Below are 27150 nucleotides of genomic sequence, written 5' to 3'. Positions count from 1 at the left end.
TTCTGCAGCTGGGATAACATCTATCACCAGAGCCCTGCAACAGGCATTAAACCACAACGTGACAACAATCTAGTAAAATGTTTATTCTATTTTGGTTTTGCATATTTAAAGTATTTTCACCTGTAAACATGTTTAAAACAATATTTACATTTAATCAACACTTCAACAGATTGCCATATACAAAAGCCTGGAGGCCTCTGTCAAAGTCTGGTTTTGCTGCACAATCAGTTATGCAACATTTGACACAAAACATCTTAAAAGTACAGGAATTTACAGACACACCAGCAGAAACATAGCTAAGCAAAGGTTTGCAATTGCTTCTGTAGTCATGCAGTACCATCAATATAGCTTTGTTCTTTTTTTTTTAGTGAAATACTGCAGTGTAATTTTGATTGTACTATGTGAAGCAAAAAAATTGTCACCCATGCTGTTAAAATAATAACAATGTTATGGCACAATGCTTAGTTAGAGATAAGTGGACTAATGCAATACAGCTTGACAGCAATAAAAGCCAAATAGCAATTTTCAAATTTTACAGAACGACTGGCTAACAGTATTCTAATAATGACAAAAGTAGGCAAAATTCACTCTGTGCGCAATAGAATGCAATGTCCATCTAGGCACTGAAGAAAAGCTTCAGCATCTTTATTTTTTCTTTTTTGTTCTTTTTGTTTCACAGAAAACTGAGAGGTGAGAAAATAAAACACACATGGAATGATATTGATTAAGAATACACTAAAGTGACAATCACAAGGTCAAAAATTGCTTCCAAGCATGCGCTCCTCAACTTTCTGCAGTGAATGCACCACACCCCCCACCCTGTTTCTTGTGTGATATTAGTCCAACGCTTAAGAGGTTGTCAGGGCAACAGTTTGAAATTCAGCTGTACATACTGTAAGCATTTTTAAAGGAACAGAAGAAAAAAAATCCCCCAAATGCAAAATGCAGTAGAAAACCTTTGTGGCAAGATTAAAAATAAAAGTGAGTAATGAGAATCTTGGATGCACAGGTCAAACGGGCACCAATGTAAGAAGTTCCTGAAGCTTTGAAGAGATAAAAAAAAAAAATCATATTTGTCTCCAAGGTTGCATCAGGGAGCTGGAGCCACAGGCTGGGTGAACTCACTGGACCCCACCAGAGGGAGGCGGATAGCTAATGTGAGTGGATTGAGTGTTAGCAGCAGCCTGACTTGCTCTCAGCAGCTACAGTCTCCTGGTCCAGTTTGATCCGGTCTCCGTTGCTCTCCTCATACGGCAAACCTTTATCATTCGCCAGGATGTTCTCTACCAAGAAACGAGCCGCCTCGTCTACGTTGATGTTGTCCTAATAACACAAGAAAATAGTTCAGTAAGATGGGAATACGACAGCATGATGTTAAATGATACGTACTACAAAAAGAAATGACAGATATGAAGTACAATCATTTCAAAACAGATTTACACAAGCCATGGGAACATTTATTTGCAATTAAATTTTTATTTTGGACAAAAGCTTTAAATGACTAACGGATATTGATTGCCAATGCAAAATATACCAAAATAAGGTTTTGTTCTTTCCAACTGAAATCTTGGTTCTGTTTTGCCTTTAGACTGTGTATTGGAACAATTCACATTGTCGTCTGTTTTTTTTTTTTTCTTTCAGCCAACAGAGAGAGTTTTCAAGTATTTTAATTACTTGAAAACTAGAAATACATGCCTTTTTAACTGTGGTAAGCTTCCCGGTCATTTCTCCCGTCCACCATTTTGTACTTTTACAGTTTGGGTTGGTTGGACATAGGCGCTCAATTTACAGCTCATCTGTCTGTTGTGCCTTGACCTGGTTTTCTATAGCTTTTTTGCCTGTGCAACCAATGGGTAAGTGGTTTCCGTGGTGGCTGCTGAGAACAGAAAGACTATTTTATGTGCTTGTTGTAGGACTGCAATACGTTGGGACAAAATGGCACTGATGTATCGGGAAGTTTGTTTTTGGGATCAAAATGGAAGTAGGTGGGGCTTACATTTCCCCAGTAAGCCTGGGGAATTATGGGTCTTACTTCTGGTGACTAGAGGAAGGAGCAGTATTTCATTGTAATTTATAGGGTTTTTGGCTAATCTATGTTCATGATAGAAGTTACATGTCTTTGTTGGTTAATACATTGCACAAACATTAGCATTTCACTGCTCCCCATTAGCACTAGCCTTTTCCCTAAAAATAGCTTTTATCTATTTTTCTTATTTATTAGTCACTTAGTATACTGAATGGAGGAAGAAAATGTAAAACAACATGCTAGCGACAGCATTTAGGCTAATGTTAGCAATTTGGCTCATTTTAACTTGTACACTAATTTTAACATACAGAATGGAGTAAGTCCATGTTACTCAACATGTTTGTATCTCTCCACATGCTATTGAGTACATTGCAGCTTACTTTAGCATTGATGCTAATTTGTAGCATCAGATGGGCACACTTTGGCAGGCCCCATTTAAATTTCTTCAGAAATGTTCTAGTTAACATCTATTATTTTCAACAAAAAAAATAAAAATAAAAATAAAAATAAAATAATAATAATAATAATAATAATAATAATAATAATAATAATAATAATAATAATAATAATAATAAGTACCCAACTTTTCCAGTAACAAGGCCATACATTTCAGACCCATATTTTAAAAATACTCCAAAAACATTGATTTACTTCACCAAAACAATGTTATTTTATTGCTTATGGCCTTGAGAACACGTTGTTCTGTGAACATTTGGCTCCCATTAAGAGAACTCTCATTCCAGGTTTTTGTGGGTGGGGCTGTACACTAACGTGACCAGCGCTTTACTGCACTGACAGAAAGGAAACTGCTCTGCAGTCGTCACACACCCACACACTTCACATGACACAGCTCCAGGAGCAAAAGTTTTTTTTTTTTCATAATTAGATCAATAGAGTCCAAACACATCTCCACATCTCTTAACAGGGAAAAGTAACACTAGCTAGCTATTATACAAAATGTAAGGGAGCCTCTTTCTTGGAGTGTTTCCAGTTTCTTGACTTCAGATGTTTTCCTAGAAAGACTCATAAAGCCAGTGAGTAAAGGGCAACAGTAAGAGGAATTAGATGACAGGAAATGTGGATGACGTTTTCCTACTCTCTTTTAGTTATAATTGTGAAATGTACTTCTCTGTTGTTCAAAACACCCATTAGTAGTGATAATATAAAATAAGTTAAACAAACAATACCTCCCCCCAAAGATATAACAAAAGTAATTAGCTAAAGTACTACCCCTTGAAGTACCTATGAGTTGTGCAGAAAGATAATTTCTTTGCCTATTTTCAAATAGTTCAAGCTCTGAAAGACTGAGTACATCAATGAAGTATTGCCACAGATTTTGGGTGCAGGTCTGGACTTTGACTGAGCCCTTCTAAAAGATGACCATGTTTTGAATTAAACTGTTCCATTGCACCTCACTGTATGTGGACAGCTTTTGCCCTGCTGCAAGGTGAATCTCCATCTCAGTCTCTTTAAGACATTCTAACAAGTTTTTTTTCTTTCTTTTCAGGTCTCGGGGGAAAAAAAATTCACTCATGCTTGATTGTTAAGAGTGGAATGTGATTCGAGTTTCTGGCAAAGTACCAGCTAAGAGTCATGTGCTTTTAGTCAGGATTCCTATCTGGTGACAATCAAAAAGCTCTAAATGTTGAACTGCTACATCCCCCATGCAAGAAAACCCTCTGTTTTTTCTTTTAAGTTATGCGCAGTTATAAACAGAAACTATGGAAGCAAGAGCTTCAGTTAGTCAGATTCTACGTTACGAAAACCACATTAAACAGAATAAAAACAATTACTTGTGACGCCAGCAGAAGGAAAAAAGTACGACATTTCCTTTATATGCCAATCTCAAACCAAGCCATGTGATACCATATTAAATCTATTTTTTGTTTTTCTTTTGCTGTGGTCTGTGTTTACTAGACTGGTTTAAACACTTTTAACCAATGTGGTTGCTTGTTTTCAGGCACTACCTGTTGAAAAGTTCAGAGCCAAAAAGAGTTCAACATTTTGTATTTTCACAATAACCACAGGAGCAGAACAGGCCAGGCTTCCCCACAGGATAACTTTGGAGGATTTCCTGTCAGCCAGTGGCAGTAAGGAAACCATTCAGGAAGGTAGCAACACATCCGGTGACAACTTTTGTCTCTTCGTGGGTCATGTAAAAAGCTAACATGATGAAGCTATAATCTCTCTTCAGCAACAATCACATCATGTCATGATATTAAAACAACTCCAACATCGGGAATCTAATGCTGCTGCAGAATAATTCACTATGAAGAAACACAATGACTCTACTAAAATAGAGAGATAATGAATATGAGATGAAAAGAACACATAAAAGGTTGAACACAAAGTCACTACATCGATTAGCAAAAATCGCAGTTTTACATTTTGCAACATTAAAAAAAAACCTTGATAGATCCTACTGTAATTTAAAGTGCAATTAGATCTTCACATTTTTTTCATAATTCACTGCAGAAGGAATATTTTAAAAAGCATTAAGTAGAGAGATTTTACCCCCTTTATGGCACAGATGAAGTTGCAGTTTGGCAACAATTGAAAAATTGTGTATTTTGCATCACACACAGTAAACTATATACTATATGGAGGCTCGTTTCCCCAAATTTGCTGTGAAGTTTATTAAGCTGTTGATTTTTATATTAAACCAGTATTACAAATTAAATTATTGTAGATCACAAGATCAGACTGTATTTAATAAGAAACAGTTGGGTGAATGTAGCTCTAATGCGAAGTGTCTGAGTTGGTAGTATGACTAGAAAAGCACTATGTAAATTTATCTACTATTTTTCTTCTGGAAAGGTTGCTGATGCAGAGCAAATTTGGCAGATGGGCAACTCCTGGGTATACACCACAACTCTGTGTTTTCTTAACTTGTGGACATTCTAACTTTTGCAGTTTGTTGGTTTTGTCACCATTCCCAGACTGATAGATGTCAATAATTTTGGTTCTCAACTGTCCTTGATTTTTCATTTATTTTTTCAAGACTGGGGTGTGATTTCCTGCTTTTTTGGACCTTTCAGTTTACTTTATATTGTCAGAAATATTTTTATTTAACTCATTACTTCATTCTACTGGTCTGGCATTAAATGTGTTTGGTTTTGACTCACAAAACTGAGCAAGATCAAATTGATTAATCAAAACTATTTTATAATTTTAAAAGTATGTTACTTATATATCATTTAAAAATGTTTTTTTGCTCTTTGTTGAACATTAAAGTCAGTTTATGGATCTGAAAAATGTTAAGTGTGACAAAAAAAAAAAAAAAAGCAAGAAACCTCTAAAGTGACAAGTATTTTTTTCAAGGCACCACATGTGGGTAATTGCTTGTTTCTCACCTTTGCTGATGTCTCAAACCAGCCCAGGAAGCCGGTCTCTTTGCAGAAATTGTCCATTAGTGTTGAATTGTTGACGCTGTCTTTCTTCTGGTCACATTTATTGGCGAGGAGCACTGCGGGGATGGCGTTGCCATTAGCCAGCTTCACTTTGCTGTCCAGGTCATGCTTCCATTTAGACACGGCTTCAAACGTAGCGCCCCTCGTCACGTCAAACACAACAAATGCCCCGACGGCTTCCTTGTAGTACACCCGCGTCATGTTTCCGAATCGCTCCTGCCCTGGAGGGATGGAAAGAAAGAGGGAAATATTTATCTGTGACTAAAATCTTGGAAGAGTGCCATAGATTTAGAAAAATACGAGATTTTAAACATTGCAGATAACAGAGCTGTTATAGGGCCTCCTCTCCCTTTAAATCCAAAGAACCTGCTGCTAGCCACCACTTCCAACTCAACATTTATATTCATGCTGCATTGGCGTGAAAATGGCTGCAATCAGTTGCAAAACTGCGCAGTGGTGGATATTTTATTTTTGTAATAACAAGGCAGTGCCTGTTAATTGTTATTTAATAATTGCGAGATTTTTGAAATGGCTCATTTTCCAGACATCAAGAGACATTAACATATCCCCAAAGAAATGGCATGTTTTTTTTTTTTTTAACTCTTGGGCAGTTTTTAGAAGCAGCACAGAGGTGATTAGATTAGATTTGAGTCCATGCATACAGGGTCTCCAATGATTTCTGGCATGTGACAGATTTAGTACATAACTTTTTGCTCTATTGCTCCAATTAAAGAACAAAGACTCTACAGTTAGCGTATTGAGGAAAAGACAGCCGGTATATCTTTGTCACAAAAATAGGAAATGGGTTTAGAAAGCAATTGAGGAAGTGTAAGCAAAGCTCCTCCTAGCACACTTTCACTTTGCAGCATAGGTGCCTTCCCAAGCTCGCAGAAAACTGGAGAGGTGTGTTGCAGTGCAGGTTTGCGAGAGAGAGCGAATTCACTGTGGGGCCCACAGGCCTGGTGGTAATTGCTCATAATTGAGAGTCTAATTTTAGCTGATATAACCCCAGGTGAATTCACCAGAGACACGACACAGTGGGATAAAGAGCCGATGGACTGAAAATAAGGCTTTTATTTCCAGACCTTGTACAGACTGTGCGTCCAGAACTGAGCGGGCCAGGGCAGAAAAAAGACAAAAATAAAGGGCCTCGTCATTCTCTGTGAACCTCTGCTCTTGTTAATGGGCTTGCTGAGTAAAATGCAACAATTATGCCAGAATGGGTTGACATTTTCGCACAGCATCATCACTGTTGGTTGGTGGGCTGGGGGAGGAGAACCCTGAGGAGCATCACAATTCAGCACACTAACTTTAGGCAGCAGGCATAGCAAGGTTATACAGCCACATTCAAAAGTTTCAAATCTTATTAACATTTTGCCACCTTAACACCACAAGTGGTAAATGCATTTCTATGAGTCTCCCTCTATTCTGTCTTTGGGGATGTGATTCGACCAGAGCCATTCTTTTTTTGCAAAGTGAGACGAGATTGTCTAGGCAATTTCCAAGCCTTACCACAGATTATTTGGCTTCATTAACCTTCTCATCTTCTCTAACCAGCTTCACCGTGGCTCCAGAAAACATCCCCATACCACAATACAGCCACCACCATGTTTGACAGGGGACAAGGTATATGTTTTTCACATTTGACATCAAAAAAGTTACATTTTAGTCTCATCTTTATTTCATGTGTTTGCTGTGTCTCCTCCAGGACATGTAGCAAAACCTAAACAGACTTTCTTTCAGCAATGTCTTTCTTTTAAGTACTCTTCCAGTATGTGGAATGCAAACTGATAGTTAGTGGCTCCTCCAGCATTATCACGGGGCTTTAGATAGAAAAGCCTATGATCCTTTAAAGTGTATAGGAAAAAAAACAACCTCTTGACATGTGAGTCGACTAAGTGATTAAGTGAAAATGGCAAATTTACTTTAAGGTTTCTCTTTTTAGTTTACTATTAAGACAGATCCCTTTGTTTGAAAAGTAGAACTGGCATATTTTTTTGGAAATTTTGCTGTTAGTTGACCTATTGTTCAGGACTTCCCCTTTTGTGTACCCTCCAGGCTTCGTATAATTAATAAAGAAGTTTACGTTGATTCATTTTGATTCATAACATTTCTGCTGATAACTGTATAGGGCCAATATTTTCTTTTCGTTATCAAAAGGTTGCTGAGATACTGTTTAGCCACCCATGCTCACATTTTTTCTGCTTATATTAAACAAGCCTGTTCATATATAATGTAAAACTCTAAATTTAGCACACGTTTTGACGATGTTGTGATTTCCACAACAAACTATCAAGCAGAAAAAAAGAATCTGATCAGCAAAAATCCTTCTAATGGTGTTCATACTTTTCTGCTTTATTTAATCTGTCATCTTTCATCATATTCAAGCAAAGGAAGAGAATATCGCAACGAGATTTGTCTTGTTACGTAAGGAGAAAACAAAATTACACCGCAAACATTAATGAGTGTCATATGCCGCTAACCTAATCAGCAAAAAACATGGGAATGGACTGAACTACATGAACAATAGAGTATTTACTCAGCGGATGCCACAGAGGAGCAAGAGATGTGTGCTGCTGTGTCAAACACACAACACAAAGCGACTGCCAGCAAACTAAAGAAAAACATACATCTAAAAAACATACAGCTGTACATTAAGAAATTTAGAAGGAAATCATTAAGTTTCATAAGATGAACTTTTTTTTTTTTTTTTTTTAGCTCAGTTTACCAAAGTTACAAGAACTGGTGCATGACCTCAAGTAACAATTAAACACCCTGGTTAGATGCACACCAGTCAGACCTCCTGCATAACTACTTTATGAAACGGCTAAGTTACAGCCACTGGTTAATCTGTGTTTGCTGCGTGGGAGAAACAGAAAGAAAGCACAGTCTCATCATTATCCACAGACCCAGCAGCCCCTGCTTCCTCTATGGTCATACACACTCTTGTGGGTGGGTTACTATAGAAACTGTCCAAGCCAGACGTTGCAGCGGCAACAGCGGCAGCAGCCTCCATCTGTTGGGGAGCCAACCGCCTGTGACCCTCCTCATACCCTCCACCCCCATCCCAACAGCACTAAAATAAGAAAAGCAACACAGTGGCTCTGTCTTTAAGGTAGTCTTCAGCAGGGATTCCATAGCGAGACTGTGAAGAACACATGACCGACACGTTAAAATTCCTCTGAGCAGCATGTGAGGAAAAGCTGCAGCTTACTTAAGCGCTTAGCAAAGACTGAGGGAAAAATTCCATAACTTCAAGTGCAGCGTTTCATCTTTTACATTCAAATGAATGCATTACATTCGAGTAAGTGCAACTGATGTCTTAAGAGTAAGAATTAGGTGTCAGAGCTGCGACAAATCTGATCCACAATAATCAGGAAAAACTACAAAAAGAAGCACCAACCTGTAATGGGCATCCTAATCTTTTAGTGTGCAAATATTTCAACAATGTGGCAATTTGGATTTAGAGGGGATTGATGAAAAATTAACAGTTGTGCCATTATTCCATTTAGTTTGCAAACGGTGTATCAGTAAAGATATTTGTAGTGAATGTATAGGAACGTGGAGCAACACAGACCATTTGTATATCTGATTAAAGTATGAATCATTAATCAGAAAAAATGCAAATACCATAGTAAGTTATTTTAAAGTGTAAGTTTGAGACAACGTTTAAAGAAAATCCTGATTGAAATTACAGTTTAGCAAAAACAAGAGTTTCATCATAGTGAAAAGTACCTACTTTTGTGGCACTGGTTTTCAAATGCACATTTGTATGTCCGATCCACCCAATCCAGCCTTATGGTTTAGTGTTCAGAAAAAAAGTAGACAATCTTAATCAAGTGTTATTCAAACTGAAGACTGTGGGGAAGTAGGAACACAGTGTTGCCACAAAGCCTCTTAGAGCATTAATAAATCAGCAAGAGATTGGCCCACTTTCCAAATATTTGGTTCTAATTGGTGATCGATGAATAAAAAAACTAAAAACCTGGATGCTTTCATTGCTGTTCGACAAATGTATTAAGTTAAACTGAATTTCACAATTTTTTTGTGATGAGGAGTGAAATCACTATAGCAAGCAACACATTGTGCAAAGATTCTCACTGCTAATAAGGAAAAAACATCTGATTTAACATTTTAAAAAATCCACATGTAAAAGCGTTGGATATGCAAATGGCCAACAAAAAAAGAAAACAATCAGAGATTTATGCCGTTTCTAATAGACCAGAAAACTTACAGTGGATGTAAAGCTAGACAAAATAATCACAATAACTAGATGATAGATATTGTTTTCAAAACATGCTATGATCTAAATACATTTCATTTCATGGATGAATCTCAAGTAAAAAAATAAACAAAAAAAACTTACACTTCTTTGGCTTTCCCTGAAAATAACCTTTTTTTTTTTTTTTGCTAAGTTGGTTCCATCTTTTAAAGACGAAGGCTGACAACTTGTTAGACATTAAAAGTACATTGGTATGAATTAAAATACATTTTAGATTGTGTTAAGTCATGCACTTATGACAGCGTAATGCAAAATAATTTAACTAACTTAAATTGCAGTATTGCATACTCCTGTGCCCTTAGATAGATACACAGAATTTGCTGAACACGCAAATCTCACATCCTTCTGAAACTTGTGTTGGCTGAGAGCAAAAAAAAAAAAAAAAAATCCCCAGCAAAACAAGTGTTCACCTGCATGTCAAAAATGTCTGTATCCTGTTTTTGGGTATTCATCTTTCCACTGGAAAGATTTGGACTATTCTCCCTACAACCTCCACCACTCTGTAATCCCTGAAAGAAAATCCAGGCATTTAAAGACTTGGGTTTGCCTCTAAATGCTTTCGGATTTGCCAAAATATTTGAGCAGATTGTAAAATATGTGAATTGATGTTTATTTCTTCCAAGAAGGACTCCAGCATGAGGATAGCAATAAAGACCTTTGCTGAAATATAATTCCATCCCCCAACTTTTCTCATTTTATATGATTGTGATCTTCTACAGCAGGAACCTGAACTGGTGCTCTGTTCCTACAGACTTGTGCTAAATGCATGGGGTAAGCAGTTTGACTGAAGGTCCGTTTAGCCAATCACAACAGTGGAATTATAGCTGCTTTTCTGCTAAGTGAGGACAGTGTGCTTTAAGTTAGCAAAGGCTACAGTAGAGTGAGGTTTGGAAAGAAGAACACAGAGTCATGTCGAATGAAATGGCATCTCATCTGTCTGATCTAGTCTATTGCTCAATTGGCTTTCAGTGTATGCGGCACATCTCAGCACTTTGCAGCCGTCTTGATTTATTTATCTACAAATTGATCTGAGCTGTAACTCGTTCACAGGAAGCAGAGAAAGTAGAGCAGGGTTTGTTTTTTTTTCGTTCGTCTCCAAGGGGCACCGGTGTTGTCATTTTCTAGACTTCACTAGAAAGACCTCTTGAAGATACCTTACTGTCTGTGTGTGCAACTTTCAAAATGAATGGACACCTAACCCTAACAAATACCTACCTTTAAATTGAATAGTTTCGGACGGTGCAATGGGAAAGGAAAATGATGTTCTGGCACTACCTTGAGTCAAAATGAAAAATGAAGCTGAAAAAATATCATCACCAGTTAAAAGTTGCTGACCTTGTGAATTACATGGGAATCACAGGTACACAGTCACAGTCATGACTCACTGAAAACATTTGTTCTGTCATGCTTTACTGTCGCTGTCTACACTTTAGAAGTATCGCTCACCTCGGCATACTGGATGCATAAAACTGAACGTGAAACTATCAGTACAACCAACTTACTGGTTAATTTGTCTAACAATTGACAGGACTTGATGTCCTTTAAACTCTACTTCATCTCCTCATGTTTAGCATGCTTACCCCCCACTTTTCAGCGCACCAATGTACATAAAAAAACAATCTGACAGCAGAGGAGTTGATTTATATAGGCACATCCATAGTAGTTGAGGGTCTGCTTGTCAAAACTGCCAAAAATATTATCAATTAGGCAATTAACAAGGCGCCTGACTACCATTTGTATTTAATGTAGAACCTTACTTTAAATAAGGTTCTACATTATTTAATGGTGTCATTATAACTAAGATATTTCTTTTCAAACGAAGCATGGATCTGAAGGCTACAACACATAAAATAAGTAAAAGAATACAACAATACGCTTTACAAATACAACTTATATTTAGAATATGTTCAACTTGTCAATTTGACAGAATTTGTAATTGGTCAAAAGCCTCATTTTAACACAGGACCTCAGACACAACTTCCGTCAAACCTTTACAGCCCTTCCTGGTCTCTGATCCTCTTGCAGTTTAAAATAGGAGTGCAAATTAAGTACTAAGGATATCCTATATGCAGAATATGTTATCTTTTCAGTAGGTTCCTGTGGGAGCTTCCAGTCTATATTTAAGATCGCTGAGTTAAAGTGTTACAGTTATAAAATTCCTTAACTTTACAGTGAATAAACAGCGTCGAGATCAGCTGTTCACAATGTTTTAAGAGGTGTGAACAAAGGTCAGCTGGTATCACGTGACTGGTCATTACGTCTTCGGCGTAATGACTGTCTTTGGTCATTACGTCGAAGACAGTAATGACTCAAGTTGCAGATGATGACCATACAATCGTCTACCTGTTCTGCCCAACAAGATGCATCCTCCTTTTACAATATAGCATAGTGGTAGTCACATCCTGTCCGCAAGCTAAAAACATCCCAGCGAAAGTAGCAATTGTGTTTGAAAAGGGGCTGGGATACTCTCAAGCCTCATACTGATTTCCTACCTCTTATAAAAGCCCCTGATTACTATCATTCTACACGGACTGTAATCACAGTTGTGCTTGTAAAAAAAAAAAAAAAAACTACACAACTCAGAAATTGCTTTCTGTGTTTCCAAGATGAATTCTCCTTCCTTCTTTTTCTGCATGACCAAATCGCCTAAAGGCCATTCATTAATGACTCATCTAATTTACCTTAAGCTGTCTCTCTTACACCCACGTTCTGTTTTTTTTATTACTTTCTCTAAGTTATCTCAAGTTTTGTTGTAGATGTGGGCAACATCAAGTTTTTTCAGTTGGGAGTAAAAATCTGTGCTCTCTCAATGTATGCAAATGATTCATTGTCTCGCAACAAAAACATCAAGCAAAGTATCATGGTTTTTTGTTGTTGTTTTTTTTCTCTCTTGCAGATCTTCTGATTAGGTCCTGATTTGGAGTGGCAGGCAGACGGCCCACCCTGATGTTTAGTCACGGATGCCGTGCACACTCACTGAGCTTGAGCTGCGAGGGTCTGAACGTCAGCCTGGACTGCCAATCCGCTTCTGACAGAAACTCAAGTTGTTGTGACGACCTATCCAGCACCCAAACGTTCGCCCCCTTTCTGTCACCGCTATGAGCAATGGAATATATATATATTTCATATATATATATATATATATATATATATAACAAAAAAACAGCAGCCTTTATAACCATCTGTCCCGATCTGTCTCAGCATATGAGGTTTGTTTGATTGAGGGAGCGGGTAGAACAGAATATGTCTAGAGGCAGGGCATATTTTTTCCTTCCAAAGGATAAAAAACTGTTTTGAAAAACAAGTTTTAGATTTTAAATCTAACCAGTGAAGCTCTAGAAGGAGATGTTGTCATGAGGAACACATCTAGAAATAATTTTAAAAAAACCCTCCTCATGTGACTTGTGTTTTGAAATCAACCCAAAATGGCAACAAGTCACATTACTGGAATCATACCAGCACTCACAAGAGCTTAGAGCAAAGCTACAGGAATCATATACCCTAACCCTAAGGATTATTGCAAGATTTTGTGTTGCACAATATCAGGAAAAAGATGTAACTGTGAACATACTGCTGAACAGTCACAATATACACTGTCACTTTCATTAGTGGAATACAGAATATGAATACTTAAAATATAATGTCATACCAAAAGCGGCATTTAAGATCTCAGTTGAGATTATTACAGTGCAAATACTGATGTTACTTTCACAATTGTGATATATTTGATTCAGCTCTGATTTATATGGTGTTGAGAAAAACATCTGAAGCATAATGAATGACTGGTAAAAAAAACAATTTAAAACAATTTATGAGCTGTAACTGTACTGCCAAATCCAAATGCCTTCTTGAATACCCTTTATAAATTCCTTACATACGTCTTTTGTGATATTAAAAATCTGCAGCAATGTGTTCCAAATGTAACAATTTTGAAGCACTTCACTTAACTTTAAGTCTTCTTGAGTTCAAACTTTTCACAAATTTGCACATTTCCATTGTTTAGCTAAAATCCTAGAATGCGGAGGATGTACAACAGATCAAAAGAATATTGTTGTACAAAGGTATCAGTCTGGATAAGGGTTCAAAAAGTCTAGAGCATTACATACTCAAGCAACTTTTATTTTGATCCTTTTCATGCACTACACTGCCGTATGTTAAATTGGGCTGTAATTTAAATAAATAAGTAATAAATGCTTTAAAAAAACTGCTTGAATTTTTCTTTTAAAATAGAGACCATCATTTAAAAGATTTAATTTATTTTTCTGTTTTAAAAAAAATATAAAAATGACATATCTGCTTAATCAAATGAGATTTGACTAATATCTAATTAAGCAAACAGACTCTACTCTACTTTAACACGTTAAAAAAAAGTACAGTATTAGGCTTTAATGAATAAAAAGATTACATGTTTTCCTTTCTTGTTGTTTTGTTAACTTATGGTCAGTTTATATCGTTGCTTTAGATGCACAGTTAGGTGGCCCGTCAGTGTAATCCTGCAATGTTTTAGTGTAGAATTTTTCCACGGACTAATCACAGTAAGCACTCCAGACCTTAAGTCAGCACACCACTGCAAAACTGCATTATCTTTACAACCATGTAAAACCATTAGCGTGAAGTTTTGTGGTATTAGGTCATTAACAAACACTGCCCTCTGTTACTAAGATCAAAAGTCCCTCTTTGATTGATCTGACCAGAGAACATCATTCCAGAAAGCCTGTGTGTTCAAAGGTCTGTGTTAAAATATTAGTATTTATGGGGCCCCTGAAGCCCTGGGGGGCTTTATGGAGCCACTGGCTCCATTTGGATTAAACAGAAGTGCAAATAATTGATATTCATTTTAATTGTATTTTTTGATTTAATGTTTTTAAGACTAGTTGTGGGTTTAAAGAGTGTTTCACTGGCGATGTTTTCCAGTAACATGTAATTTACCCAGTATTTTTTTTACATTTCCTGTCTACTTAACATTTTTTAATACGGTGGACGCCGGTGCACCGCGTCCACCGTCCACCATAGTGCACCGGCGGTGCACTATACGTGCACCGCCGGTGGACCGCCTTGGCCCCTCAACCACTGGGCTTAGCAAGTTTTCTGGGGGAAACCCTGATGTTGATACTTCTAAAATACAAAAACATGCACCACTTGTTTAATTATATTCCCTTTATCTATAATCACTGTTACAGAATAGATCAATTGTTTGGTTTTTCAATGAAATTTATCCAGTATATCTTATTTCTTAAAAGACAGAAATTTGTTTGCTCAAGCATCATTTTTTTTTTTTTTAGAATTTATAAAAATAAAAGTTTTAAACATAAAAAAAGTACAACAAACACTGTTAAGTCTGCAGAAATTACATTAGCATGAAATGGCCTCATGACTTTCAGCACGCTCATGAGGGTTTAAAACCAAGGAATTTCAAAATCCTTGATCCCAGACATATGTTTAATGATAAAAACAATCATATCAAGCATAATAATAAGGAAAGGGTTTCATGGAACAACACAGACACCACCTTTGTTCATGCTGACTGACCTGTGGTAACGCCAGCCTGGCTACAGCTAGTGAATTGAAAGCTTCACGCCGTCTTTGCTCACTTCCTCATTCATCGGTCTTCTCAAGCATGTCGCTTTTTCTTACTGTTGTGATAACTCTGCTATTTTTGCATTGAGATGCCATTATCAGTTGCCTGGCTCACTTCGTAAGGGGTTAACTTGCATTTACCCTGCTCCTTTCAGCTTGTTTACTCAAGCTGCTGGAATGCAACAGGTTGGCAAGCGGGCCAAGTCTGGCAGCATTAAATAAAGAAGGTTATTTAAGTTGAAACCGAAATAAAAAGTCAAAGTGGGACTATACATGGGGAATAATAATTTGGCTGTGTTTGAAAATAATAAACCATAGCAGGAAAAATATAAGAGACTATATCCTTGCGCAAGTCCATAAACAGTTCATTCCAGTGGTTCTCAATTTTACCACTTACTTAATTAGTTCTGTCCTAATAATACCTAGACAGATACAGCAGTCATTCATTCATTTAACTGATATCACTTTATGTACTGTTCCTATTTGTGTAGGAACAGTACTGTGGTGTAAAGTAGCTGTTGCAATTTAAAGGAGCCAATCAATGCCTGGACTTTGTTATGAAGCAGTATAGTAGCAATTAACAAATAAAAGACTAAAAGAGCAAAATTTCTCCCTCATTCTTTTAAGAACAGAAGAAATACTTTATATTTTATGCTGCAACTGGACTTGGACATTTGCAGTTTGTTTTGCTTTTTCAACAAAAAAGAGAAAGAAAGAAAAATACTTTTCATCCATCAGCACTGAAGTTTTTCTCCACTGCGCTCCTCTTTTGAGAAGTTGAGCACAGACCAGTGTGATCAGACAACTTATTTATGTTATTGGCTCTGCATTACAGATAATTAGCTAAAAAAAAATTACCGCTCAAGAACAGCCCAGGTGCCAGTTTTACGGGCACCACAGTTTGAGAACCCTGGTTTTATTCTGACAAAAGTTATTAAAAAAAAAAAAAAAAAAAAAACTGAAAGGAGCCAACTTATTGAGGCGGCGCTTAGTCGGTAATAACAACGTGACCTACATTCCATTGACAATTATGTGCTGCTGTGATCATGAAGTGGAAAACACAATGAGCAGTCATGAAGGCTACGGGAATTTCCTATCTGGAGTCTTTAAACTCACGGCCTACCGGAATTAAAACAGGTTTTTAAAAATATGTATATATATATATATATATATTCTGTCTCCTTGCATATCAGATTTAGCGTGGCTGTGACACATTGCATAATTTCACGGGTTAACTGTCAACAAGTCGCAAAGAATCTCTTAACACTTATCTGCTAAAGAGGAAACCTCAGTGACACACGACTCCTACCCATACAACGTTAGAAATAGTATCAACTCCTAATTTACGAAATAAGAAGTACATTTATCTTACCTGCTATGTCCCACAGCTGCAGACGGACCAGCGTTTTGCTGTCCCAGTTGATGACTTTTAGAGCGAAGTCGACTCCGATCGTCGCCCTGTAGTGCTGGGAGAAAAGCTGGTGGACATAGCGTTTGATGATGCTGGTCTTCCCCACTCCCAATTCCCCGATGACCAGCACTTTGAAGAGATACTCCTTACACTCTGACACCGAGCCTCCGGCCATGCTGAGACTGAAAGCTGTTAGCGAAACTTTTAAGCAACTTCTGCTTTCACGGTCACATAAGCTGCGCTGACAGGAGCCGAGGGAGAACTGGGCAGGTCAGAGAGCTGGGCCGGTCAGGGAGTTCCCCCCCACTCCGTCCCCTCCTTTTCCACTACTTTCTAATTCTCCGTTTTTCTCCTCCTCCTTCCTTCCTTCCTTCTTCTCCTCCCTCTGCCACACAGCAACCACCTGATAAGTCACAGGACCCGGAAATGTCGAGTAAGTTTGAGATGCTTGTGCAGTGAGAGCCATCAGCCTTTGCTGCTTATTGTAATAAATGAGACATTTTTTCTGCGCTCTCTGCTCCCCGGTAATCAGTCACTAAAGCCAAATCGTCTCCTCAACGTGATGTTATTTTTATTTCCTGAACCGATAGGCGACATTTGGGAAAGTTATGAGTCTACGTGCGCATTTCTGTTTATAAAAAATGTTATAAAGCAAACTGAAAACTTCATACAAAGACTTTTGAAAGTAATGCCAAATCCTATTGTTTTAATATTTCTCCCGCTTTAATGAACTTATGAGTTAATATTAATAATTTATTTATTTCTCCTCTATAATGGATGTTTTTTGGTACTGTCCTTATGCACAAATGATAACAGGTTCGCACAGTTCTGTGTTCCTGGTAACAAAAAGACAACATAGCCTTTAAAGGATCTTGACCACATGCCGTGGTGTATTTTAAGGAAGATGTATCAAGAAGTTAATGCTGCCCAAATTTAGTGTACTCTTCCTTGTTGTAAGTACACTAAAGTCAACAAAGGACTATACATGGGGCTGTGTGATTTGACACAGCAGTTATTAGTTTTGGGAAATGTTTTATGAGCCATGTGTACAAATGTAAATATGAGTTTATTGGACCATGGCTTTTGGATATGTTATCTACTTCCCAAGTCCCTGCAATTGTCATGATGGTATAAAATCAAAGCTGTCTTCTCAGTTGTTTTTTTTCTTCACTTATGTTGACTTTTTATGGAGGACAAATCCTTCCATAATTAAGAATAAATACAGATATCCATGTAATAATAATTGATAAGACTACTGTACTAACCTCATAAGTTACATTTAACACCATAATGTTGGAAACATGGCTCAAATAGAATATACATAAGCACTTCAAAATGTGTAAATTGTAGCAATTTGGAAAGCAATTGTGGGCAGTGACCAGACTTCTAGATATAAATAACTTTTATTTTTACAGCATTGTTCATGTCCAGTTTACTCAAAACATGAAGGCCTATTTCACTCTAGATTCAACAGTGTTAAAACAGGTGGCACCTCATATATTTTACATCAGCTTAATTCATTAAACAGCTTACACTATTTTCGACTAAAAACATTTGGAAATACAATACAGTTGCACTACAGTATGTACCATGTAGTCCTTTAACTTTAAAATTGTTTTCCATCTTAGAGATTTAAAAAAGTAAGGGTAAGAAATCTAGTCTTAATTGAACTACTTAAGTTTATAGCAAGATTTAAGCGAAACTGAAACATGTATAATCCCATTACAGAAAGCAAGAGGATACAGTTAACTCAAGGTAGCTTAAAAGTTACCAAAAATTCAAACACACAGCATCTGCAGACAGTTTCAAAATGTATAAACTTTTTTTTCTGTTCACATTCTAAATATATAAACATTTATCCATATTACAAACATACCACCTGTGTGAAAAAAAGCAATTGATGGCTTTAACAGTATTACAAACTTTGAGAGCTTGTACAACTTGTACTGTGTTTCAAATACAATGACACAGTAAAACTTTGAAAAACGTGGAAAAATACCAGCGCAGCATGAAAAGGAAAAAAACATTGATTTTTTTTTTTAATCACCTTTCGAGCCATTTAAACTCATTCCCAGGGCTATAATTTAGTGTAAACTGTATCAATAGCAATGCCACGATCTACAATCACACTATCACCGTCATTGGATCATTTATATAAAAGATTTAAAACCAGGGATTGGTACATGATATGCATATCATACAGCTCAAGCCTTCAACTGAATGACAGTTTTTATCGTTTTTTGGTGTTTGAGAGCTTTTAATAGTTAGTATGTAACCAATGTTTGGCACATTTCTAAATATTTTGTTGTATTAAAGTCTCGCTTAGGTCTCAAGACAAAACAATTGGAGGTTACATGAGCTAACAAAAGAATATCTTTAACACAGCTGAGATTTATTTACTCATCTGATCCAGACAAGAATGAGATGCATTTATTCTAACAAAGACATGAAATTTGTCTTTTTGTAAGGATAGCGACACATTAATTCATATTTATCATTTTTGGTATGTGTCTCCAACCATATTCCTTTTTTAACAGATTTGTAAGACAGTAAAGCCACATTATATTTTCCCTCATCAGCATTTCATCGAGCACATCAGCTTTATATAAGATAGTAGAAACTAAGGTTATCCAAAGGTTGTGCTGATCCTCCCACTAATTTTAATACAAGAACAATATTAGGTTCATGGTTCCTAAGTAATCTTAAAGTTCAGAAGTTATTAAATTGCATTTTTTTTTCAACTTTGGAGAAATATGGAAAAGTTAAAACTCCAATGTGTCCAGTTTGTTTGTTTCATTCGAATGTATAAAAAAAAAAAATCTTGAATAACCTAGTACATTTTAAAAAGAAAATAAGTTTCAACTGATTTAAATTTGTTAAACTCTTAAAAGAACTGTTAAATATGCATTATCAAGCTACCAAATGGAAAGCCAGTTTCAGTATTATTTTAAGATTTGCTAAAAAAAAAAAAAAAAAAGTTTTGAGCTCAAATACCAATCAAGTCAAACCCTGAAAAGTGAAACCTAGAAAACTAAAATAAAAAATGGAAAATTTGCAAGAAGCTTGTATTCAGGTACAATGTATATTAAAATAAATAAATAAACTTTTGTTGCCTTCAATGTCACCATACTGAAAGTGTTCTCCCATCTGGTGTTAAAGACGAGGTACAAACCAAACTGTGATCTTTAAGTACCTTTACATCTCTATGTTCTCAATAAAATAGTTTTTCTTACCTAGACCTTTTGTTTGCACCATCAAAACCAAAGTTATGTCTTCTATCACGATTTCCAGTGTTCGTTTGGCTTGAAAGAAGAGGCCGGTACTACAAAGCAGGGTTTTTTTTTTTGGTTTTAGCTCATCTATCTCATCTAACCCCTGGTCAGTCTGCCCTTCCTATGAGATTGACAGATTTGGTGTCAGAGAATCAACGACAATGAAGAAGCAGAAAATAAAGCTCAGTATGTTCAACACAAAGACTTATAAACGCATTGATGTCAATGCCACATCACTAAAGTACAAATTTATCATTGCATATTGCATTATCTTAATATGCCCCACATGCAAAACTTAAAATTAAAAGAAAATAGACGACTTTGTCGTTTATCAATTCATTTTTTAGCAAGTGTTGGGTATTTACCTATTTTCCATTTGCACTTTATGTGATCCTCGATGCACCTAATCTTTACATGTAGCCTAAGACCTTATTGTAATTTTCTTTGCCTCTACTATTTTATTTTCCTCTAAATCATTCAAATTGTCATGTGTATGGATGTTACGGTAGAAGTAAACCTGTCTTGTCCTCTAAAACCAGTTAGTTTTAGCATCGTGGATAAGGACTGAACATTTAGTTGTTTTTAAATTCATTCTCAGTAGTTGGAATATTTGGAATTTAAATTCATGTTTGAGCATGAAAGCGCTGCTGAATTTACTTCAGAAAGGCAAACAAGTAAGTTGGTTTTAAATAAAATGCAAGTAATTTAGTGTTAAATGGAAAATGTTCACCGTTTTTCTTTTTGTGTGAATGTGTGTGTGTGTGTGGGGGGGGGGGGATGCGCGTGCGTGTGTGTGCGTGTGTATACTGTATCAACCCATTTTACCATGTAAGGTCCAAATTGCATATTTTTATTCCAAATTGTTGAGGAGTTGACGTCATTTAGGTCATGTGTTGTCATTAAGGTTTGTTGGTGGTACCTGAAGTCAGACCAAATGAGATCCACTAATCGAAAAAGCAAGATCATGTAGTTGAAAAGTGAGAAATTAAATATGTGTGTAAAAGAATGTTTTAATACTCCCTTAATATGTTTAAAAGTCGGATATCCAGTGTTTGCAGGGCAGGTGCTTCCTGTTATTGAGACCTGAGAGAAAACTGAAATATTAAGAAAATGATTGTTCCACACACTTTACCCTAAATACTATTCAAGTTAAAAATCATACATTCCAGGTAATGGGGTATTGTAAATGTCCAAGTTCATTTTCAGTCATTTAGGATCTACAACGTCACATTATGTAATTAAAGATTCTTTAATATTTAAGCAAAAACTTTGGATGCTTCAGTCTGTGTTATACGTATAGATAAATATCAATTCTGGTGGGATGCACTTTATGAACAGCATCTCATTGAAACAAATTTAGAGAGAGACAGAAGACACTGCTTTGCTGATCAGTCACCTCTGTCCTTTTAAATTATTCACACATCTGTAGAAATCTTATCTGGAAGCCTAAACTACTTCAATAAGCCAATAAACCTGCTTCGTAGCACAAGCCTCTGATTGGTTTTGGCACTCTTCCTTCTTGAAAAAAAAAACAAAAAAACAACATGTGCAATAACAGCTTTTTCCAAAAGCGCTTTTACAGTAAATAATTCCTCATATATTTATCCTTAAGCTTCTCTTTTTTTCTTTTTCTTTTTTTAACTCACCTACGAATAAAAGAAATAAACTCAAGCGAGCAAATCACCTAATGAAAAATTTGAAAAGCAGTTTGTGTGTATCTGGATGTTTCTAAAGAAAGGTCCATTGACTTCGCCGGCTCTGCTCTCACAGTGTTGAGGAGCTGTGTGCAAAGTTTTGGAGGATATTTGAGGTGTAGACCGAGCTACCGAGCATGGAATCGATGATGGGGGAGCCGTTCGCCGAATCCCCTGAACACAGCGAGTCTCTGAAGGGAGAGGGGGGAGACAGAGCCAGAGAATCTTCCAGAATGGTCTTATTTGGAGTTAAATCCTCACCTTCTCCTTCATCCCCCTCCCCCTCCTCCTTGGCGTCGTAAATGTAGCTGTGCAAGAGGTCCAGCTCCTCATCCTCAGACCCTTCGTCCTCAAATTCCCCCAGTCTTGGGTCTGAAGGAAACTGAGAGGGTGTCAGGCTCAAAGGCTCATTGGCAGGAATTTGCTCAAAGGAAGTGCAGCTTTTTAGTGCAGGAACGTGAGAGCTGTGTGTGTTCAACAACGCCCCCTCCAAGCACTCGCGGGTGGGGCGTGTCAAGTCGCAGGGCAAATTAGAAGCCGGCTCATCTAAATCAAATTCCAGTCCTTGTTGCGTCTGTTCCGAGCAAGTCGGAGTCCAGAGGGGGCGATGTGCATCCCCCTGGTCGTCTTCTTCCGCCTTATTGCACGGAGGCGGCTTGGTGCCAGGCGTGTCCTGTGGAGGTTGGGGGTCTGTGCCATGGTTGCCGGTGGAGGGCTCACAACTGTGGGGGTCGGGGGTGTTAGTTAGGGGCCTGATGACCGCTGTCTGATTCGAGCCGGCTTCCTGTTTCCTCACATGCACAGACAGTCTGTGCCACACATTCCCCCCCCTCGGAGGGTGTCTGGGACCTGATTCAGACCATGACACAGACTTGCCATTAGAACTATGAATGAGATAAAGACCCAAGTTACTATCAAAGGAAACCAGGAGGTGGAGGCAGAAAAAAACAAACAGCTAAACACAACAGCAGCAACGTACCACAACAGGGTGATAGCATTTTAACATTTCTGGTGCATGTCAAAATACTTCTAACCATATTACTAGACATTAACAGCTTTGCTGTGAGAGCTAGCTGGTGAGCCGCTAGGAGCATTACACGTAGAGGCTCAACAAACAGCGATTCATAATGCGCTGCAGACAGCATTATGATCCTCATTTAAAGAATTAGGAGCCATCCAACTCATTTATCGATTCCTTTTTTTTTGGCTTTAATAAAATAGGAGGCATGCATTTGCTCAGATTTTTTATTTTTTTTGTCCCTGAACTGGCCTGTCAAAGACATACAGCTTAGTTCAGAATGAGCTTGGACTGGCTCTAATGTGACTAGTTTGAGGGTTGGTCAGGGAGGGTGTACATGCTGCGAAAAGTTAAATGTGAGGTTAATTCAGTATAAACCAAAAGCAGCAGGGCGGCAGGTCTCCTCATTGGAAGGCTGCAGTGTCAAAAACACCGAAGTGACCAGATAATCGAGGGAGTGATGCGTCTTTGGCATGCTTTAGTCAGGCAAACTGCTTTGTAGCTGAATGCAAAATAATAAGTAAAAAAAATTTAGAATATCCTATTCACTTAAAATTTTGCTGTTCAAGAATCTCTTAAGACTTCAAATCTCTATCTTACTTCCAAGTAGCCAAGGTGGTCGTAAACAAGATTTTTGTCCAAATTTCTAAAGGTCTGCAACAGTTTTTCTTTGGACTGAACTACCATTTTTAAGAGAACAATTTTCTTGTTTCTGAAAACATTTATACGTGGCCTACGAATCATTCAACATAAAAGGCAATTTTTTGGGATGAAATTATTCAACCACACGAATATACTTCTTCATCAGAGCAAACTTTAGCAAATCTGATGCAACCAATCAAGGTCTCCGTCTCTTATATTCAACAATGTTTTATGGCATGTCAGAGATAAGGCTAGGTCTGGAGAATCTATAAAAGAAATCTGAAAAGAGATCATAGCTTGCACAAAACGAGAAAAGAGGGTCCAATAAGAAAGTAAAACTCCTAAACCTTCTAACGGAGTCATGTTCCACAAGTTTAAAATTAAAGTAGTGGTGGCTACACCACCTGGATCTGGCAGAAAGATGAAACCAATAATGATTATCTACCAGACCTATAAGTAGTCAGCTGGTGAGAAACCCTCAACTGACTGCAAAAGACTGACAGCAAGACTAGGTGGCGGCAGTAATTGAGGTTTCAGTTTCCACTAAACGCTGAGAGGCTCCAAACTACAAGATGCTAAACAAATTACTAAACAAAAAATACGAGAAAAGTCTGTGCTCACAACTACGCAAATATTCTTTCTGAATTAGAGATGAACCAAAAGCGGCACTAGGGCCGGTGTCTCTGAAGAAGAAAGAATGAAGGCTGAAAAGAACACCATGAAGCATGGCGATGGCTTAGTGGTGCAGCTGCTTCCTCTGATACTGGAAGCCTGCAGCACATAGAGGGAAAGATGAACTCATTAACGTACCTAAAGTAATAAGAAAGTTAACAGATGCTGCTTTATGAGACATTATAGGAATGAATTTAATGCTCCAGGTCCGCCCTGCAGTGGGCTTTACCACAAAGCTAGCGCATATTTCGTCATCTGCAGGGCCCCACTGGGGTCTTCCTCTGGATTTGTTTCAACTTTAAGCTTTAATATCTTCATATAACAGTGGCACTTATAAGAAAGAGGCCACAAGAAGACTTGCTGTAACCATTTGAATGATTTATATCTCAGGGACAACAAGGGCATCGACTGAACACCGTCAAAGTTAGGGTCCCACCAATGTGCAAATAAAAATAATTCTGCAGCATGAATTGCTACAGCTTGCACACTCCACTGCCACAGAACTGAATTAAATGTGACTCAGATATTACAGCAGTGGCCCAATAAGAACGATCTCACACAATCCTCTGCTGAGTTTGCACTGATGAAGATTCTCTCACTTCGACGTGACGGATGCTCGAAGCTAAAATTGAAATTGATTTACCCTACTTTCTTAGTAATGTGGCTCATAATTATCAGACCACTGAGTTCACCGAGATGATGAATATTTCATTCCAAGAACATCCGTGGATTTGCCAAATGCAGCTGAACACCGTGGATTCTAACCCTTGATGCCACTACGCATGCTCTATTCAAAAGCTCATCAGAAACAACAAACATATACTAAAGACAGGACTTCCTTTCTTCACATCTAGACCTCATGTTTGTTTTTATAGGTTTTTTTATTTCATCTTTGGATGCATGATCAGATAGGAAACAGTGAGCTAAGACTAAATTCAAGATTGTATCTGCCACCTTGAACTGTGAATCCTTTGACACTACCACCTAAAATGTTTTGGACAATCACGCAATCGTTAGTTAGATTCCACTCAGGTTTTGCAGGTTTTGTGATGTAAGGAGAGAGGAAAGTACCATTATTACCCACAAACAGAACATGTTAGGGGCGATTGTTGAAGATGCACTAATGAAAAAGTCACAAATGTTAAAACACTGCAATTTCTAATGTGCTCTGTTGAGTACATCACTACCCATTTTTTTTGCAAGAAGTCTTGCACTTCAAACAGTCCAAGTCCGTTTACGTAAAAATAAATGATATTAACTGCCACGTTTGTTTCCTGTCAGATTTTGCCAGTGGAATATTTGACCAAATGTCTTCATTGACTGTGATTGAAGAGTGATGGGGTTGCTCAGACTTTAAGCTAAGCACTAACCTCGGAAATGCAAGTTCACTAAAAAATCCCAATTGAAGAGATAGATGGCTGTACAGCTTTCCCTTGTCCCTGCATCAACAGGACTAATAAAACACACCTTAATAGTGGTGTCACAGCTGTGTTAGGTGGGACATGTCATCTTATTGTTTCCCATCCTTTTTTAAGCACTAAAGGAAGACTTTTGCTCAAAATAACTTTAAAAAGGTTAATTGTGTTTTCAGTGTTTTCAAAGCAAAGTGCAAAGAAAACTGGGAATGGTTTAAGGAATTAAGAATTTGAATAGCACACATTGCTTTTTTATATACATTGCAGTTTCTGAACAGCCACTTCGTCGAATGTCAAAAATGAAAACAGTTCCACTGACAGTGCAGCCCTCCAGTAAAGAAGACAAATAAGCCCCCTTGCCACAGCAGTTGCCAGCCTTGGGACTACAGAGCTTGTGTAGATGAGTAAAAGGTTAAGGTTAATGTTAGGTAGGATGCATGGCAAGGATTTAGAGACAACACCTAAACATTTTAGGATCAGTCTCATTCTCTGCCCCACTCCTTACTTCAGTCACCTGTCCACGCGTCACTGCTGTGGAGCTCAAAAAAGTTACATGCAATTCTGACTGACTGTGTAACATCTGTTCTCAAATAAACACTTACATGAAGTAAAGGCCAGTTCGCTTCAAATCTGTAAAATCAGTCTCATTTCTTTTTGTGTGTGTGTAATATAATAAATGGAAGTTAATTTCATCATTAATACTTTAGAACTCAGGGGGAGGGGGATGTGTCTTATGAAAATATTTATAAAAATAAAATTAATTAAAAAAAAAAGAATATATATATATATATATAAATTCAGTTTCACATTACTAAGACTAGAGTACCAAAAGTCAAATTGTTATAATTTCACACACCCTAAACTTTTTCACAATTTGTTGCATTACAATTTGTTGCATTACAGCCACAACATTTTATTGGATTTTTAATGGGACAGACCAACAGAAAGAGCTGCCTAATTCTGGAGTTTAAGAAAAACAACTTGTTGTTTTCATAATTCTTGAAAATGAAAAGATCCAACAGTTGTGGCATTCATCCCCACACCAACCTCTTGTGACAATAGTTTGTAGAGCCACGTTTTACTACAGTTGTAGCTGCGCCTATCCAGGAAAGATTGTTCTCATTTGTCCTTGGAAAAAGAAAAAAAGCTCGAATTGAAAATCGGGCTTTCAAAAGATCATTGGAGGCCTTCACAAGTTAGTTGTTTCCTGTGACTTTATTTGCCAATTAGGTGACTTCTAAATGGTCATCCTGGATTTATTTATGGGTATCAGAGTCAATTAGGCTAAATCAGGATCAGGAAAGCCATGTTTCCTTTTATTTTGACTTCACTGTTTCACTCAACTACATGTTGGTCTGTGACATAAAATCTCTCCCAAAATACATAGAAGTTTGTGGTTTGTGGTAAATAAATGTGAACAAGTTAATGGAGTAAAAGCAATAACAGGATCTACAAAAAGAACTCAAACTATTCCACGTACAAGCTTACATACATACATCATGAACATGGATGTCGTGGCTTGATTTGTTTTTAATTCATTGGGAAATATAAAGTAGGATTAATCTTATGAATTAAAAATGTAGGTTTGTAGAATTGTCCACTCCAAACATATGTGTCAGCTTCCCAAGTCTCTTTGACTTCCACCGAATGACCGCAAATCAACCCGTTAGACAAGAGTTTGTTTCACAGAAGTTATTAACCAACACTGAGCACTGCAATGGTAAAGTAAAT

At 37.3% G+C, this 27150-nt stretch overlaps 2 protein-coding genes across 8 annotated transcripts in view; both read right to left on the bottom strand.

Moving 5' to 3' along the window:
- Positions 1–63: 63 nt before the first annotated feature.
- Positions 64–17108, bottom strand: rab32a (RAB32a, member RAS oncogene family). The gene is made up of 3 exons (XM_008397738.3): positions 16668–17108; positions 5380–5657; positions 64–1323 (listed from the first exon to the last, which is right to left on the bottom strand). Exons 1-3 carry the CDS (start codon positions 16879–16881, stop codon positions 1174–1176), a joined length of 642 nt encoding a protein of 213 aa, XP_008395960.1. The 5' UTR covers positions 16882–17108; the 3' UTR covers positions 64–1173.
- Positions 17109–18090: 982 nt separating this feature from the next.
- The window catches only part of grm1a (glutamate receptor, metabotropic 1a), a 48632-nt gene continuing 39572 nt past the window's right edge, over positions 18091–27150 (bottom strand). For 6 of the 7 annotated variants that reach the window (XM_008397735.3, XM_008397733.3, XM_017302181.2 and 3 more), the window contains one exon: positions 18091–22556. In XM_008397735.3, coding sequence (XP_008395957.1) covers positions 21743–22556 — 814 coding nt within the window. In that variant the 3' untranslated portion in view covers positions 18091–21742. The remainder of the gene's footprint in view (positions 22557–27150) is intronic. The other variant, XM_008397737.3, reaches the window with a different exon arrangement.

The sequence above is a fragment of the Poecilia reticulata genome, chromosome 21, assembly GCF_904066995.2.
Source record: "Poecilia reticulata chromosome 21, P_reticulata-male-v2, whole genome shotgun sequence".
Classification (NCBI taxonomy): domain Eukaryota; kingdom Metazoa; phylum Chordata; class Actinopteri; order Cyprinodontiformes; family Poeciliidae; genus Poecilia; species Poecilia reticulata.
Note: the sequence above shows the minus strand (reverse complement) of the source record. Positions and strands in the feature narration are given on the sequence as shown.